The sequence below is a fragment of the Xiphophorus couchianus genome, chromosome 2, assembly GCF_001444195.1.
Source record: "Xiphophorus couchianus chromosome 2, X_couchianus-1.0, whole genome shotgun sequence".
Lineage (NCBI taxonomy): Eukaryota > Metazoa > Chordata > Actinopteri > Cyprinodontiformes > Poeciliidae > Xiphophorus > Xiphophorus couchianus.
The window spans coordinates 25,852,998-25,867,286 of NC_040229.1; the positions used below are offsets into that span (position 1 = coordinate 25,852,998).

General features: G+C 39.2%; 1 protein-coding gene across 3 annotated transcripts in view; it reads right to left on the bottom strand.

The window, feature by feature from the left end:
* The window catches only part of LOC114153006 (A disintegrin and metalloproteinase with thrombospondin motifs 20), a 96,088-nt gene that overhangs the window by 36,265 nt on the left and 45,534 nt on the right, over nt 1-14,289 (bottom strand). For all 3 annotated transcript variants that reach the window (XR_003597256.1, XM_028031219.1, XM_028031232.1), the window contains 12 exons: nt 12,991-13,136; nt 12,675-12,856; nt 11,186-11,322; nt 10,085-10,202; nt 6,803-6,898; nt 4,079-4,245; nt 3,781-3,910; nt 2,886-3,012; nt 2,574-2,784; nt 2,332-2,496; nt 1,833-2,003; nt 148-267 (listed from right to left, as the gene is read on the bottom strand). Coding sequence is in view for 2 of the 3 variants with exons in the window: in XM_028031219.1 (XP_027887020.1) it covers nt 148-267; nt 1,833-2,003; nt 2,332-2,496; nt 2,574-2,784; nt 2,886-3,012; nt 3,781-3,910; nt 4,079-4,245; nt 6,803-6,898; nt 10,085-10,202; nt 11,186-11,322; nt 12,675-12,856; nt 12,991-13,136 (1,770 nt within the window). In the remaining variant the exon portion in view is untranslated. The remainder of the gene's footprint in view (nt 1-147; nt 268-1,832; nt 2,004-2,331; nt 2,497-2,573; nt 2,785-2,885; nt 3,013-3,780; nt 3,911-4,078; nt 4,246-6,802; nt 6,899-10,084; nt 10,203-11,185; nt 11,323-12,674; nt 12,857-12,990; nt 13,137-14,289) is intronic.

Genomic DNA, 14,289 nt, shown 5'->3' on the forward strand with positions numbered 1-14,289 from the left:
AGTTGGTATAATTACCATAGAATGTATTGTTTTTACAAAACAAACTGCATTGTGTCACTGGAATACATACAAATAAAGTCTACACTCTTTAGCGTGCAAGCAGTTTGGTTAATTGGTTGCTTTTTTAAAATGTCTTTTTAGCCCTACCTGACTGTCTCTGGGCCTCGCTGCAGCGTTGCACTCTCTGTCATCTACTGAGTCGCCGTAGTCCCCTAAGACGCATCTCACAGCCCTCATCTGGTACCCAAGTCCGCAGGTCACTGCACACTGAAACACAAAACCACACACATGCTTAGACACAAATTAAAAAAAGAAAAGAAAAAAAAGTGTAAGATAGTTGAAGCCCTCTCTTTTTGAGGTCAGTCAACGTCCGTCAAGGGAAAAGCTGATTAAGACTTTGACATGCACTTATATACAGAAACATAAGCTCACCCACAGAGTCAACCTGACCCTTCATCTAATTGCCCCTTCACTTACACAGCCATCCGACTATGATTAGAAACACCATGAGAGTACAAGGAAGTGCTGAGATGGGTTTATTTGACCAGCAATTTATAATCACACAAGCAAAGAAGGGAAGATATCCTCCAGCCTCGCAAATATCTTATTTCATACAAACATGTGGGGAGGAATTAACCTTGCATGTATAAACTGTACAATGATGTCCATTCATAGATGTTTGAGTTGTTTGCTGAATTCGCTCTAATACCTGAATCCAAAGTTGGAATTGACAGTAAGAAAGGAATTGCATGTGTGAGAAAAGAAAAGTCCAGTAAGGACTGGCAGAAAATGAGAGAAAATTGAAAGAATCTTGGAGAAAATGAGAGATGGATTTACAACGAGCTTCTTGATTATCAGACGAAATATACACAAAAACAAACGCAGTCTAAAATAAAAACCATTTGTTTCATCAGATAAACTATGAAGACTGAGAAAAAGATATATCACCATATTTTCCTGAAACTCTGAAGTATCTTTCTGGTATTTAGAATTTAAAGGTTATTTTCCAGGAACCTCTCAGATATGCTGCAATTACTCTCCAAACTGTGGTAACCTGACCTGGTGCAGGAAATTGGGGAAATGTGATGTGTAAGACTCAAAGATCTTCCAAAAACGTCTCTGATAACGTTTGATTAAGTTCAAATGAAGTTCCAGGACTGTGTCTTGCAAGTCCCAAAAGGTCACTTTTATGACTCAGAGTAGAGTGTGAAAAGGGATATAAGCATTAAGTTCCAGTAAAAAGTCTGGTAAGTTTTAGAAAGTGAATTAAAAGTTCAGTGTAAGTATGTGGGATGTTTTATAAACAACTTGGTAGACAGAACCAGTAAGTTCACAAAAAAACAAACAGAAAGTTATAGAAGAATACCTGTTAAGTTATGGAAAGTAAAATTACCTGATATCTAAAACTGCTGAGCTTTAGATATCAGGCAATATCTAAAGCTCAGAGGTTAAAAAGTAACTTCAAAATTTCTGCAGAGTAAATGTTAATGTCAAGGAAAGTTCCAGGAAAGTAACTAGTGAGATCATACAAATGTCAGAAAACCATTTACTATTTCTGGGGAAGTAACCAGTAAAATGCAGGAAATAACAGGTTTACCTTATGCAGTGCAACCAAAATAAGTTCTCTTAAGCACAATTAATCAAGCTATGCTTGCCCAACACTGATTTATTGACTCAAAGCGTTTATGTGGTTCTTGTAATTTTCATTTCTAACCTATATAAGTTGAACCATTTTTTAAAAAATGTAGTTATTTTAACCAATCTAGCATGCGTATTAAGTATTGTTCAAAAATAATTTACAGTACATCTGTGAGAGTGTGTATTGAACTCACCGCTCCCCAGACGCCAACCTGCCACGTTGCGCACTCGGGGAGTTTGCAGCTCCCCACAGTGGAAGGTTTACTGGACGGGTCACAGAAATGTTCGCTCAGCTTTTCCTCCCCAGCTCCCGTAGTGCAGGACACTTGGCGGTGCCTCATTCCTTTCCCACAAGTCACCAGACACTGGTGGTGTTTGGGCATTTAGGAAAAGAGAGGATGAAATTGTCATTTCTCTCTGGTGTATAGAGATAAAATCAAACATTCCACTCCTGAAACAGTACAATTTACAAATATCATTCTGTTTTTGACAGCCATGCTTATTTTACTGAATGTGGAATTTAAAAAAAAAAAGTGGGTTAGATTTGATGCACTTTCCTGCCAAACTTGAATTCGCAAAACTGTAGTTGCAGTTTTTAATCAGCATTTCACAAGGTTTAAAGGTTACTTCAATGCAAATGGAGAACTATTTACAAATTATTCATGCTTTTCGTGTGTATTTATGAGAGCCCACCTCGCTCCACTCACTGACTGTCCACTTTGGACACGGCTGGTCGTTGCAGGACTCGGTCACCACCCTCTCGTAGTCGCTGCACTCTCTGTCCACCAACCGCCGGCCCAGGTTGTTCATACAGTAAGACTCTCTGCTACGAATCCCACGTCCACACATCTTAGAGCACTGCACAACAGGATTTTTTAGTGCGCTTTCGGCAATAAGGGTCAAGCTTTCAACAGTTATTTTTCTGCAGACATTACCTGCGACCATGCGCTGTACTGCCAGCTCTTAAGCAGACAATCCCCGTGGCAGGTCTCCCTCGTCTGAGGTTTGGCGATGTCGCCGCAGACGCTAGCCTCCATCCTCTCGCTCTGACTCTTCATCTGGCTATACTTCATACACTGAACATCCAGGCTGCGGTAGCCAGGGCCGCATTTCGCCGAACACTCACTCTTTCCAGCGACGTGCCATCTATAGAGTAAAAGTTGTTTGCGTAAACATTTGGGAATGCTGGGGGTTTGTTGAAGGGGTGCATATTCGTATCTTGGCTGTGTTGGTTCCTGAATTCCCACCTGACTTCGCAGTCAGTGTTGCAGGGCTCAGTAAAAGCAACGGGGCGAGGTAAATGTTCACAGTGTTGATCGGATACTTCAAGGTGATCGCTGTCCCGAACGCACACTGCCTTCCGTCGTCTCTCACCTGAACACAGGACGAAAATGAAGGCTGGCATTAAATAGCTCCTTGTAACTATATTCTGTGTTTTGTCCGAGAACCCGCAGAAATTTCCTTATATTATTCCACTTTGCACTTAGATCAAATGGGAGACTCTATGGTTACACAGTGCATGGCAGTTTCACACTTACAAAGACCAGGCAGTCAATGTAAACCAGCAAACGACAACAGAGAAAGAGAGCAATAATCAGAGAAGCAGCCATGATGTCCAGACTAATGCCAGAGGAGTTACAGAGATCAACAATGCTGGTAACAAAAGATGAATTCCAGAAATCTGCCCTTAATGGAAAAGAGTCAAGAGGAAATGCATAAATAACAGGTCCAGTTTGCCTTAAGCCATCGATCGCAGAGGTTCCCAACCACCAAGCGGCCAGCCTGTACCATCCCATGGGTCATTTGGTGCTGAGATGCAGCGCATTATCATTTACTTGGTATCCACAATCAGACCATTGGACCAATTTTATTCTGAAATACCAGCAGAACTTCACCTGCTTCTGTAAATGTGCTTGACAAGTAGGTAGAGAAGCAACCAGGAAGATAAGAGTGTGAACTGGCAGAGAAATAAAAACCAAACCATAAGGAAAAAGAGACTGGTGACCTCTGATGTAGGAAACACAGATTTTCTGGCATTCATGCAAGTGATAAATGTGATGAAAAAGTAAAGGTGTGCATCGCCCTGACCGCACCGTCCCCACGCCACTAAGAGTAGTCTGCACAGCACAGCTGAGGTCTTACCTTGACAAAGGCGGCTGCATTCAAGCCAGGAGCCAGAAGGATCCCACACAAACTGCTCCCTTTGCTCCTCGACGGGTATGTTGAAGGAGTAACGCACATCTGGGTTGTAAAGGTTTCCCACGCACAAGACCTGCCGAAACAACGCTGTCCACACTGAGACATCATATCTTTAAATAGGGGGATTTAAACTCTATTACAACTGCAACAAAGCGAACCTTCTGCTGAGGTTTATGTTGAAAATAAGGCTCTATCGAAGCTGACTTGGTAAATAAAACAAAAATGCAAACGTTTTTAGTACCTGTAAAATGAGCTCCTCCTCGATGCGGTCCGTGCAGTTGATGCGCTCAACTTTTGTATCCGAGCCGCTGTACTCGATGACCGTCCCCTTGAAGGTGATTTCCCTTTTGAACATTGCCACCACAAAGTTCCCATTCAGGAGGAAGTTGGACTGTCCGTCAGACAAAGCTGGCAAAAATGAAGCCGATAGATGAGGACAGGTTATTTTTGCACAAAGAGAAGAATTCTTCTCAAATTAAAATAATGCTGTGAAAAGTACTCATACAAATGTAGCTTCTTTCAAAATTTGCTACATAAACAAACTTTTATGCATTTTATTTGAATTTAATGAGATATACCAACCCAAAAAAGTACACAACTTTGAATTGTAGAGGGTGCTGTAAATTGCTTTCAAATGATTAACATAAAATGAACATGAAATAAAATTAACTTAAGAAATGCTCCCTAGAGTCAATACTTTGTAAATCCACCATTTCCTGCAGTTGCAGCTGAAACTCTTATGAGTTATGTGTGGTGATGTAAGTTAAAACAAAACAAGACCCTATATTTAATGTGTTTCACAGGATGTGGAATATATTTCTTTGTTTCTGTTCATAATTCCACACCAGCTATAAAAACATATATATTTGAATACAGGCAAATTTGCTTTAGTTGGAGGCACGCTCAAATACAAATAATGTAAACAAAGTCTTTCCATTAACTGCAAATACAAATGAATACATACTGTATTTACATTTGTAAGCAACCAACCAAACCTCTACATTGAAATATATATTTTCCAAGAAACCTGGAGTTAATTCCAGTCCAATGGTATTCCCCAAACTGAATGAACGTGATTATTCCTCCAGATAAAACTTTGATCACCCTCTAATTCGCATATTGGTGCATTCTGGCAAACCAATTATAACTGACAACGATCTCTACTTGTCACGGATAACGTACTGCACGAATGTGCCTGAAAAAACACATAGTCGCATATATGGACTTACATACTACATAGGACATAAACAGCTGCAATCTTTCTTCATGCCTGACAGACACCAGATGTGAAACACTATATTCCAAACAACACTTAACTAATTTGGCCTAGATGTTTTCAAGTGTATAAAGGTTTAAGAATAACATAAAATAAGAAATGTTTTATTTAGACTAACGGAGGAAAGAAAAAGAGACAGAACAGTTAAACACATGAGCAAGAATGATTGAGGCCAAATTAGGAAAAAGCTACGTTTTTATGCATAACTAAAACACTTCTTTTAGTGCTGATCATTTACAGCACTACGAACTTTGTAGAAGCTGAATTTACATCATGCCTTGCTTGTTTTCTTGAGATATACAAACTTTTCAATCAGGACTTCTGATTTATTCAGGACTTTTATAGATTTATAAATAGATACCGTATTTGGATTCTGGGTTTGAGTTCTTGAACCGGTGTTTTTTTTCTGTAATATCCAACAGAAGAGACACTAAAACTGAGGATAATTTAGAAAAATTATGTGGTTATTATATGAATAAATATACTTTTCAAGATCTTTTGCCAAATTTTGGTTTAGACCTTTCTTTCCATCAGTCTCTTGCTTAAAAACAAACATACACAGACGCACAAAGGTCAACAAATCCTTATGTTCGTATATCAGCTTTCACACAGCCTGGGTTGCACATGCTTCCAATTAGCACTTATTAAAGCCTCGTTTATCGTTCACATGGCTGACACTTCATTCCTAACAAAACCTCAACCAACCCAGATGGATGAACACCCCTCTTGAAATCCCATGTTGTCTAAGCTCAATGAAAATTGCAGATTTATTTGAAGTGTTTGGACACCAGTTTGGCCTCTTTTCCATTTCCGTTTATTACGAATAGCAGCCTTTCCGGATCAGAGTCAAAAAGTGATAAATGGTTTTAAAATGTGGTTCTAAAAAGAATAATAGCATTGACCATTGTGAGTGCTGCCTCCCCTACATATTTCTGCTTGAAACTTAGATAGGTAACCATTTTTTACATAATTTGTTAAAATTGACACTTACTGCCACATACATAGCTGTTATTATGTCAGTATATGAGACAAGTAAGGAAAAAAATGATCTGATGCTCCAGTCTTTTTCTAAGAACATGTCCTTAAATCTAATTTTTTCTTAAATCATGAACTTTGACCTTAACAAACCCAAGTGAGCTCTGCAGTGCTTTAGTGTTGAATGGGTTTTTACTGACCCCAAGTCGTTGATGCGCTTTTGGAGTGATTTTGGGTCGGCCGACAACTTCTTGTCACTATTACTGGATTTCTCTGTTTATGACCAATTCACTGGATCACCTCTTATAGGCTTTGTGATTCCTTTAAAGACTGATTCATATCAGGAACTTTTCAACTTTTCTGTTTTGTTTTTATTTTATTATTTTTTTGTAGATCAGGGCATGATGAGATGATTCTTGACATCTTTTTGTCTACTTCTTTGTATCAGACTGGTTCTATCTGAGTGATTTTCTTGATTTTCCACATCTGGCTGTAATCAAATATGAATTTGACACAGAAAAATGAACCAAATGTGGTCAGTCAAAGTAAATGATGTTTTAACAGGCTGGGGCTAAACTTTCTAACTGGGCCAGGTTAGCTTGGATAGTTGTTTCTATTAATAAACGAAATTGTCACCTGAAAGCTATAGTTTGAATTTTCTGCTGTCTTCTATTAACATTTTTAATTCAATGGACATACACAAAGCCCACTCACCGAGGTAGTTGTCATCTTCTGGTTTTCCAGAGTAGCTAACCTGTTTGATGTCAATATTGGTGGCTCCGGCTGGAATCCGCACAACTGTGTTATAGCCTGACCAAAAAACAACAACAAAAAAATGCATAGAGAAAAATGTCAGAGAGTAAACAAGGAAAGCTGTACATATTGTAAGAAGTCTCAAAGGGGAATAAAGTAGCTGCGACAGCATCAACAAAAAAATTCAGACTTAACTTTCGTAATAGCTTCACTCAGCTATAATAAACTCCATTCAGGGAAGCTCAGGTCCCTCTACTGGGGATTTAAATGTCACACTTGGAGAAATATGAAAACTGTCATCTCAAATAATCTGCATGAGAACTTGTTTTTAGTTCTAGAGGGCTGTTCACAAAATGATCCGTAATTACTCCCTGGCCTTTCTATTTTGGCCTGTAATTACGGCGCCTGTTTTGTTGTATGTTGATAACCTGACACAAAAAACAAGGGAGTGTGTGTGGTGGTGTGCAGGGGTGTAAGAGAAATAAAGACAAAGAGAGGAATTCATTGAAAGTCAAGTGGTGACAACTAAAATGTACGTATGAAGACTATAATATAGAAGGACAAATACATGATTGACATACAGAGGTGAGTAGTAACTAGTTACATTCACCCAGTTACATTGCATTATCAATATGAAGTACTGCAACTCTTATGTACAACTTCTGGAAACCTCACCTACTGCGAGTATCGGTGCGATGCATTAGTAGTCAGAAGATAGAAATTTTAAAAAACCAACTGTAGACTTCCAACTCGGAAAGCCTGAGAAACTAAAACTACACACCGTTACGATTCGAAAGGTCGACTTTGCATTTCAATATGAGCCACTCCTCCCACCAGCAGTAGTAAAATTGAAGTGGAAACTTGTTTGTTTTACAAGACACGCTTGTAAAATTAATGTTGCATGAAGCACCAGCAACAAATTATGTTTGTGTTTGTTTATGGAAAGTAAAAACGTAAAACAATGTTTGTAAGAGGAATAATGTCTGCTTGGGCATCGGCATGTTTAAAGTCTGATTCCTCAGACGTTGTTGCATGTTAATTAGAATGCTGTTCCGACTTCTGATGTAAATAAAATGCAGCATAACTTCACAGAATAAAGAACATGTTTCCACCAAAAATGCACCAGACCTTTAGTTTATGTGGAAGTGAGACCAAGTGGTTTTGTTCTAATGTAATTTCCTATCACCTGAGTCTATTATGCCATTTGGTGATGACTATGCGGTAAACTAACAAGAGTACTTTACCCTGTTCTATCATATATATGAACCTATCTTAAGTTTTAATTCAGAAAGTTTTTTTACTTAAAAATGCTGATTTAGAAAACTCCTGCATACCGGGGGGGTTTTCATGACATTTTTGGTGCTATTTTTTCATTTTAGTCTTTAAAAAGTTGACTTTTTGCTAAGCGTTTAGCAACAATGTGGCCTTTTTTTTTTTTTTTTTACCTTTGATTCAGTCATGAATTGGCATTGGCATGAATCAAATTTTCATGACTTTGAGGAGATTTAACTGAACTTCTGTCATTGCAATTTGAGCTAAATAAGCTAGGGAAGTAAATCAGTATAAAGTGATCTGAAGTCAAAGTTTAAGCTAGCACCTTGAGCCACTCGGGGGCAGCAGTCAGTTTACTTATCTACCTCTACTCAGATTTTATAATGTTCCCAGAAAATTAAACTATGATTCACCTGTGTCTCAATAATTTGTGTCAGTGCAAAAAAAAAAAAACATACAAAAAAACCCAAAACATTTTATGTATACCATTATATACATAATTGTATTATCCTTATTGTATACCATTATAAGGACACCTATTTTTCCCCGAATAAAAATCACACATTACTGCATTCTTCTTGTTTTTTTCTTATTACTATAATAACTCATATTACCTCTAAAAATAGCATAGAAAATGTTTAAAGTTTGAGGCTTGTTGTCCTTAACTGATCTCAACAAATATCAGTTTAGTAGCTTTGAGACGGTTATTGCAAAGAATAATCTACCTTTATGCTATTCTGCTCTTTGTGGTGTTTCACACATCATAGTTGTAGTGCTATTATCTTCATAAGTGTCTACTGAGATAAAGTAAACAAGTCTAGATCATAAAACATCACAATGTGAAAGCTTGAGGTTTACACTCCATGACTCTGTGCTTTTCTCAATTAGAAATGCTTTTAGGCAGTAAAATTTGCCATTTTGTTGACAAAGAAAGAGTGTCGTAGCCTTTTTTCAGTCATCTGACAATATTTCCAGCAACAGGTGAGGGAGGGGAAGCTCTGGACTATTCTATGTTCCATACAGCTGGAGAAAAGACTATCGTAAAATAAAGTCAGTTTAGAAATCTTTGGTACCAAATGAACACATTTATTTTTGTCCAATTCTTGCAAGTGTCACACCTAAAAGTCCAAACTTCACTGTTGGGGCATCATGAGGATGTTGGGTAATCACGATATTCCTCATTACTTTTTTTTTTAACAAGCTAGGAACAGAGTTATGAAGACTAAATAAAGAAAGGTCAATAGTCCACAAATAAGACATTAAGAGGCATCTAACAAAAGAAACAGAAAGGAGGAGTTGACAGTGAGACAAGCCCAGATCCATGAAGCAGGATATCCTGCCTGGGCTGCACTCCCACTTGTTTCCCCCTTCTTAAAGTTAAGCCAGATTTCCAGGACTGACGTCAGCAGTTGGTTTGGTTGAATTCAGTCTTCTATCTCCAAGCAGCCGAGAGAGAGAGCAGGATGAAAGCCACCAGATCGAGATGCAAATGCTTACACTCAAACTTGCAGGAGTAAGCAAGAGGAAAACCCCGCCCAGGGCTATTTGTTATTTGCTAATGCTTCAGCTGTGCTGTTGCTCAGACCTCGACAGAATTGGACGGAGTCAGCAGTTGGCTCACGCTGCACGTTTGTTGCCATTGAAGCAAAATGACGCGCTGAGATGGGTTCATCGTTTTCTAAAGCTATGGAAGAGATTGGCTTTGATTGGGCATTTTCCCAAATTTGTCAAAAACATGCATACGTGCATATGATGTGAATAAACATAACCAGACAAGAAATCAGAGTCAAACACAGCCATGTGGCCTGTCCTGTCAACACAGTGACAAAGAGGAATTGGAAATCTGCCTTGGCCTGTATTCATTTACTGTGTATCCTCATTTATCTCACTGAAGCTGCTGACACGATGGGGTGCTCAAGAGCAACACAGACAGCTTTAAGAGATGATGGTAATCTCAGCAGCGGTGCTTACCGTACTGGGCGTCGTTGAAGGTCCCCGCCAGAGTTTTGCATGAGGAGTTGTCCCCACCACAGACTCCACATTTGTCATTCCTTGCCTTTGAGTTGAGAACATGGTCGCAGCCTGCTTGCTAAATAGACAAGAGGACAAGACGATATATATCAGATGTCATGGCATTTTCACAAAAAAAAAAGAATGCATTAAATATGTCAGCTGAATATATGCAATACTCACTGTTAAAGATAAATTTACTTATATGTTACCAAAAACACTTGGGCTTTGATAAAAACAGATTTCTGAATGAAATTGGACTTTTTTTGTGATTGGCACTGATTAAAGTTTGGCCGGGTCGAAACTAAAAAAAAAAATCTAATCTTTTTCCATTTAGTGAATTTAGTAACAATAACTCTCTTTAAAATGAGGGAGGTAGGACGTTTTCAATGACATTGAGCTTTTTAAAAATAAAGCTTTCGCACAGAACCCATATAAATCCATTTAAAAATAAACTTTTTATTTATTGTGTGGATGCTATTTAAAGAGAGAGAGCAAGGCATCGTCAGATAACATGAAGGCTAATCATAATACAGCAAAGCCACCCAGGAATATGCTAGACTGAGAGATTCTGGGAATATTTAATCTAGGGAAGAAACAGAGACTGTTGTTCACAATTACTAATGATAAATGCTGAAATGTCAACACCATAAACCTTTTCACATTGTTTTAAAATAATTGTAAAACCATCTACTATAAGCGGATCTCTCGCACATTGTTGTGTCAGGTACAATGGGTAAAAATATATTTAAACGCTGTTGAGTGTAGAAAAATATCTGAATTGTCTAAAATCAGTGTTAGCGAGTCAAAGTTTTGCAAAAACCGCCGATGGAAAATCTGTCACAAAACTCTGTTCAGTGTAGCTTTATTAATGATTGCAACCGAGAAATAGTTAACTAAAAAGTTACTCAAGTTACATCCAACTGGATGTAAACACACCTTTAGCTTGCAAACGCTGGCTTCTCTGCAACTACAACATAATACTTCTGACATAGATTTAAGCTTGTGTATTTATGTCTTACGGTGTGCTGTGACAGCAAGAAAGTAAATATGCAGATCTACCCTGCAGAGGCCTTGAACACAGATGTCGTAAGTGTCTGGACCACACGGAGTGCCGTCCACCACGCGGTCCTTCAGCTGATAGTAAGCCATAGTGCCAGCGACCCGGCAAAAGAGCTTACAGCGATCCTTCATTAGTACTGAACAGAGAGAGGAAGGGGAAACGTTAGACTCTGACTAATTGAGCTAATTGCAAACACATACCATAATGCAAAGACCTGGAGGTGAGTTATGCAATCACACATTCATAACACCTTTTTCTGCAAACATCAGCAGAGTCCTCTAAGCCACATCTTTGTTTAGCGCTTGGATTGAAGTCAAGTTTTATCTGACACAGTGCCGTCTCCAGGGGTTGTCTTCTTTGCCTGTATGGTCTCAATTAAACGAGTGAATCACCTCCAGTAAATTTACCAGATGGTAATCTTGCGGGTTGTCCATCTTGTCTGAGGTGCAGCTGCGTGGGGTTGCAGCTGTCGGGGGTTGGGGCGGGGGGCTGGTTTGAAAGGGCCACATGCGGATTTTACAGCACTTCTGGTTACCAACTTGATATTTTCTCGCATCAGTCACAGGGCAGATAGAAGAATCGGTAACCATGTCAGGAGAGTACAGCGGACGAGAAGCACTTAATGGGTAGCAGATTCTCAAAAGACAAATGTCAACTTTTAGTATCTGATTGTTTTGTGCCTTTAAGCATTTTTAAAGGTTCACAAGCAGGAAAACAACCCAAGTTCACAAGAAGAACAGTCAAGATGATCAGCTCCCATTTGTGGACACTTTAGTGGACAACCAAATTTTGTGTCATTGAAGCTCATCACATCACAATCCCACCGCTCATGGCCTGACTACGCACCCAAACAGACTTTTCTACAGAAGTTGCACTCAAAGTTCCACAAAAGTTCATTACTATTAGTTGTGCTTTCTTTTTATTAATTTGATTATTGTCTTGTTATGATCTGTGATAATACTGTTGGTTCCCATGTTTTAAAAACCTTGATAGTGGCGTCCATTTTTTAACGGTGATGCCTATGGTCTTCCTCTGCACATGCTTTGGGGTCATAAACCGTTCACTCAAATGTCTAGTTGTGGTCGCAGCAAAATATTGAAATTCAACATCAGGATCTGCTGTGTGAATGTATCCTTAGATAAAGTAATAATAATTTAACGCATTTCCGCTAATTTCTACATTTTGTTTAAAACGTCTGAGATTGTCAAACTACATCTATTTCCTTCTATTTTATCACATCCTTTGCCAAATTGTTATAAAAATCATGGTTAATACAAAGAAGCAAAATCCATGGAGGAATTTCAATGCATCATGATGTGCAAATGACAGACAGAAGATGGTGGGGAAAAAAACAACAGCGGCTTTTTCGTGCACACCAAAATTTGATTTCAAAGTGACAATATGAAGTATTTAAATTAACTCACTGCATTGTTTGATTTCAAATTTGCGACATTTGCCCAAGGCCTCTTGTTCTGTGAGTGTACTCACTGCCGCTGTATTTGGGGACCCATCTGACGGCGGGAGGTAGACCGTTGATATTAAAGTGCTTGCCATCAAACTGAGAGCACTGCTCTTCCCGGAAGTCCTTCCTTTCCCGTGGACACGGCTCAGTGTTGCAGGAGCGGAACTTCATCCTGCGGCCCACGCAGAATCTCCCGCCGTTTCTGGGCCTACAGCGTTGAAGAATAAAAAAATTACAGAAACGCCACTGTGCTGAGCCTGTTTCTCATGTTTTTCTTTCAGATCTTTGTTGACATGTAATGATATAAGATTTCTTTGATACGTATAAGGGATTCTTTCTTACTCAGGTTTGTTGCAGTCTCTGGTGGTGCTCCTCGTTCCTCCACCACACGACCTGGAGCAAACGCTGTAGGGCCCCCAAGGACCCCACTCTCCATTCACAGGCTGAATGTCCAACTCCTTGTTTATGCACATCCCATGTTTGCAATACTGCATGCAAAAACACACAAACAGGTAAGTAGCAATGACTGCGACTCTTGTCAGTATCATCAGAAATTGTGATAAGCACAGCTTGGAAAGTCAAATCAAAGTAACCGCCTAAAACCAATATTTTACCTCAAATCCTCTTTTAGCTATTGTTTACAGTGTACCCGTTAAGCAACTTCAGTCCAAAAGAGGTGCCCTCACAGGCAATTCACAGCGGGCGCATTTCCCTTTGTGTGTAACCAAATCCCCTCCTGAGTGACTTGGATATCAGAGGGTCCTGTTTGCTGAAAGAATGCAGGACAAGACGGCGTCTGTCTGGGGACGCAGCCCGCCGCCCGCGCACACAGGTGGTGGGCAGTGTCACTGTGATAAGGAAACTCTAGAGTTGTGATAACAAGAGGAACAAAACTTATTACTGGCTCAACATCAGGAGCTCTCTTCTCTTGCTCAGTTGAAGCAAGCAAACTGATGGGCAATGTGGGAAAACACAACAGCACCTTCTTGTCAGCATTTATCAGCATCATCTGCTGGTTCATCTTAATTTTTTGCCAGATTATGCACTATTATTATTGTTTTTTATTATTCCTTTTAATGTTTCATTATATTTGAAATTGACAAAATCCCCGTAAGAAAGTATCTAAACATGTCTGCCAGTGTTCAGGTTAGTAATAAAGGTAGACAGCTGAAAAAAATGAAAAACTTTACAATCAGTAAACGCACCATACGGTACAGTATGGAAGATGACTAGGGCAAGATTCAGGCACCATCCACATGGAACATTTTTTTCTAAAAGACTGTCGGTTTCAAAAACACTCGCATCCACATGGGATCATTTGCAGAAAGGGTTTCACCCACAAAGCAACGAAACGGCAAACGGCATCTGGGCCAGTTTTCACGAAAGAGTCGTTTTCACTGTCCACACCCACCCAGTGGTGAAATTTTCACTCCGTTTGTCTACCAAAGTGTCCACAAATGTAGATAGTTCTATGTGTGTTGTCTATATTTCTGATCAATGAAGTGTAAGTGTTCTACAGAAGAAGAGAGACTTCGACTTAAAGCAGCCCACTGAATGAGTTGAATGAAAAACAGAAAATTTTCAGCAGTCCTTTGAAACTTTTAGACTTGAAATGAGAGCCTGCATTATTTCAAAAAATAT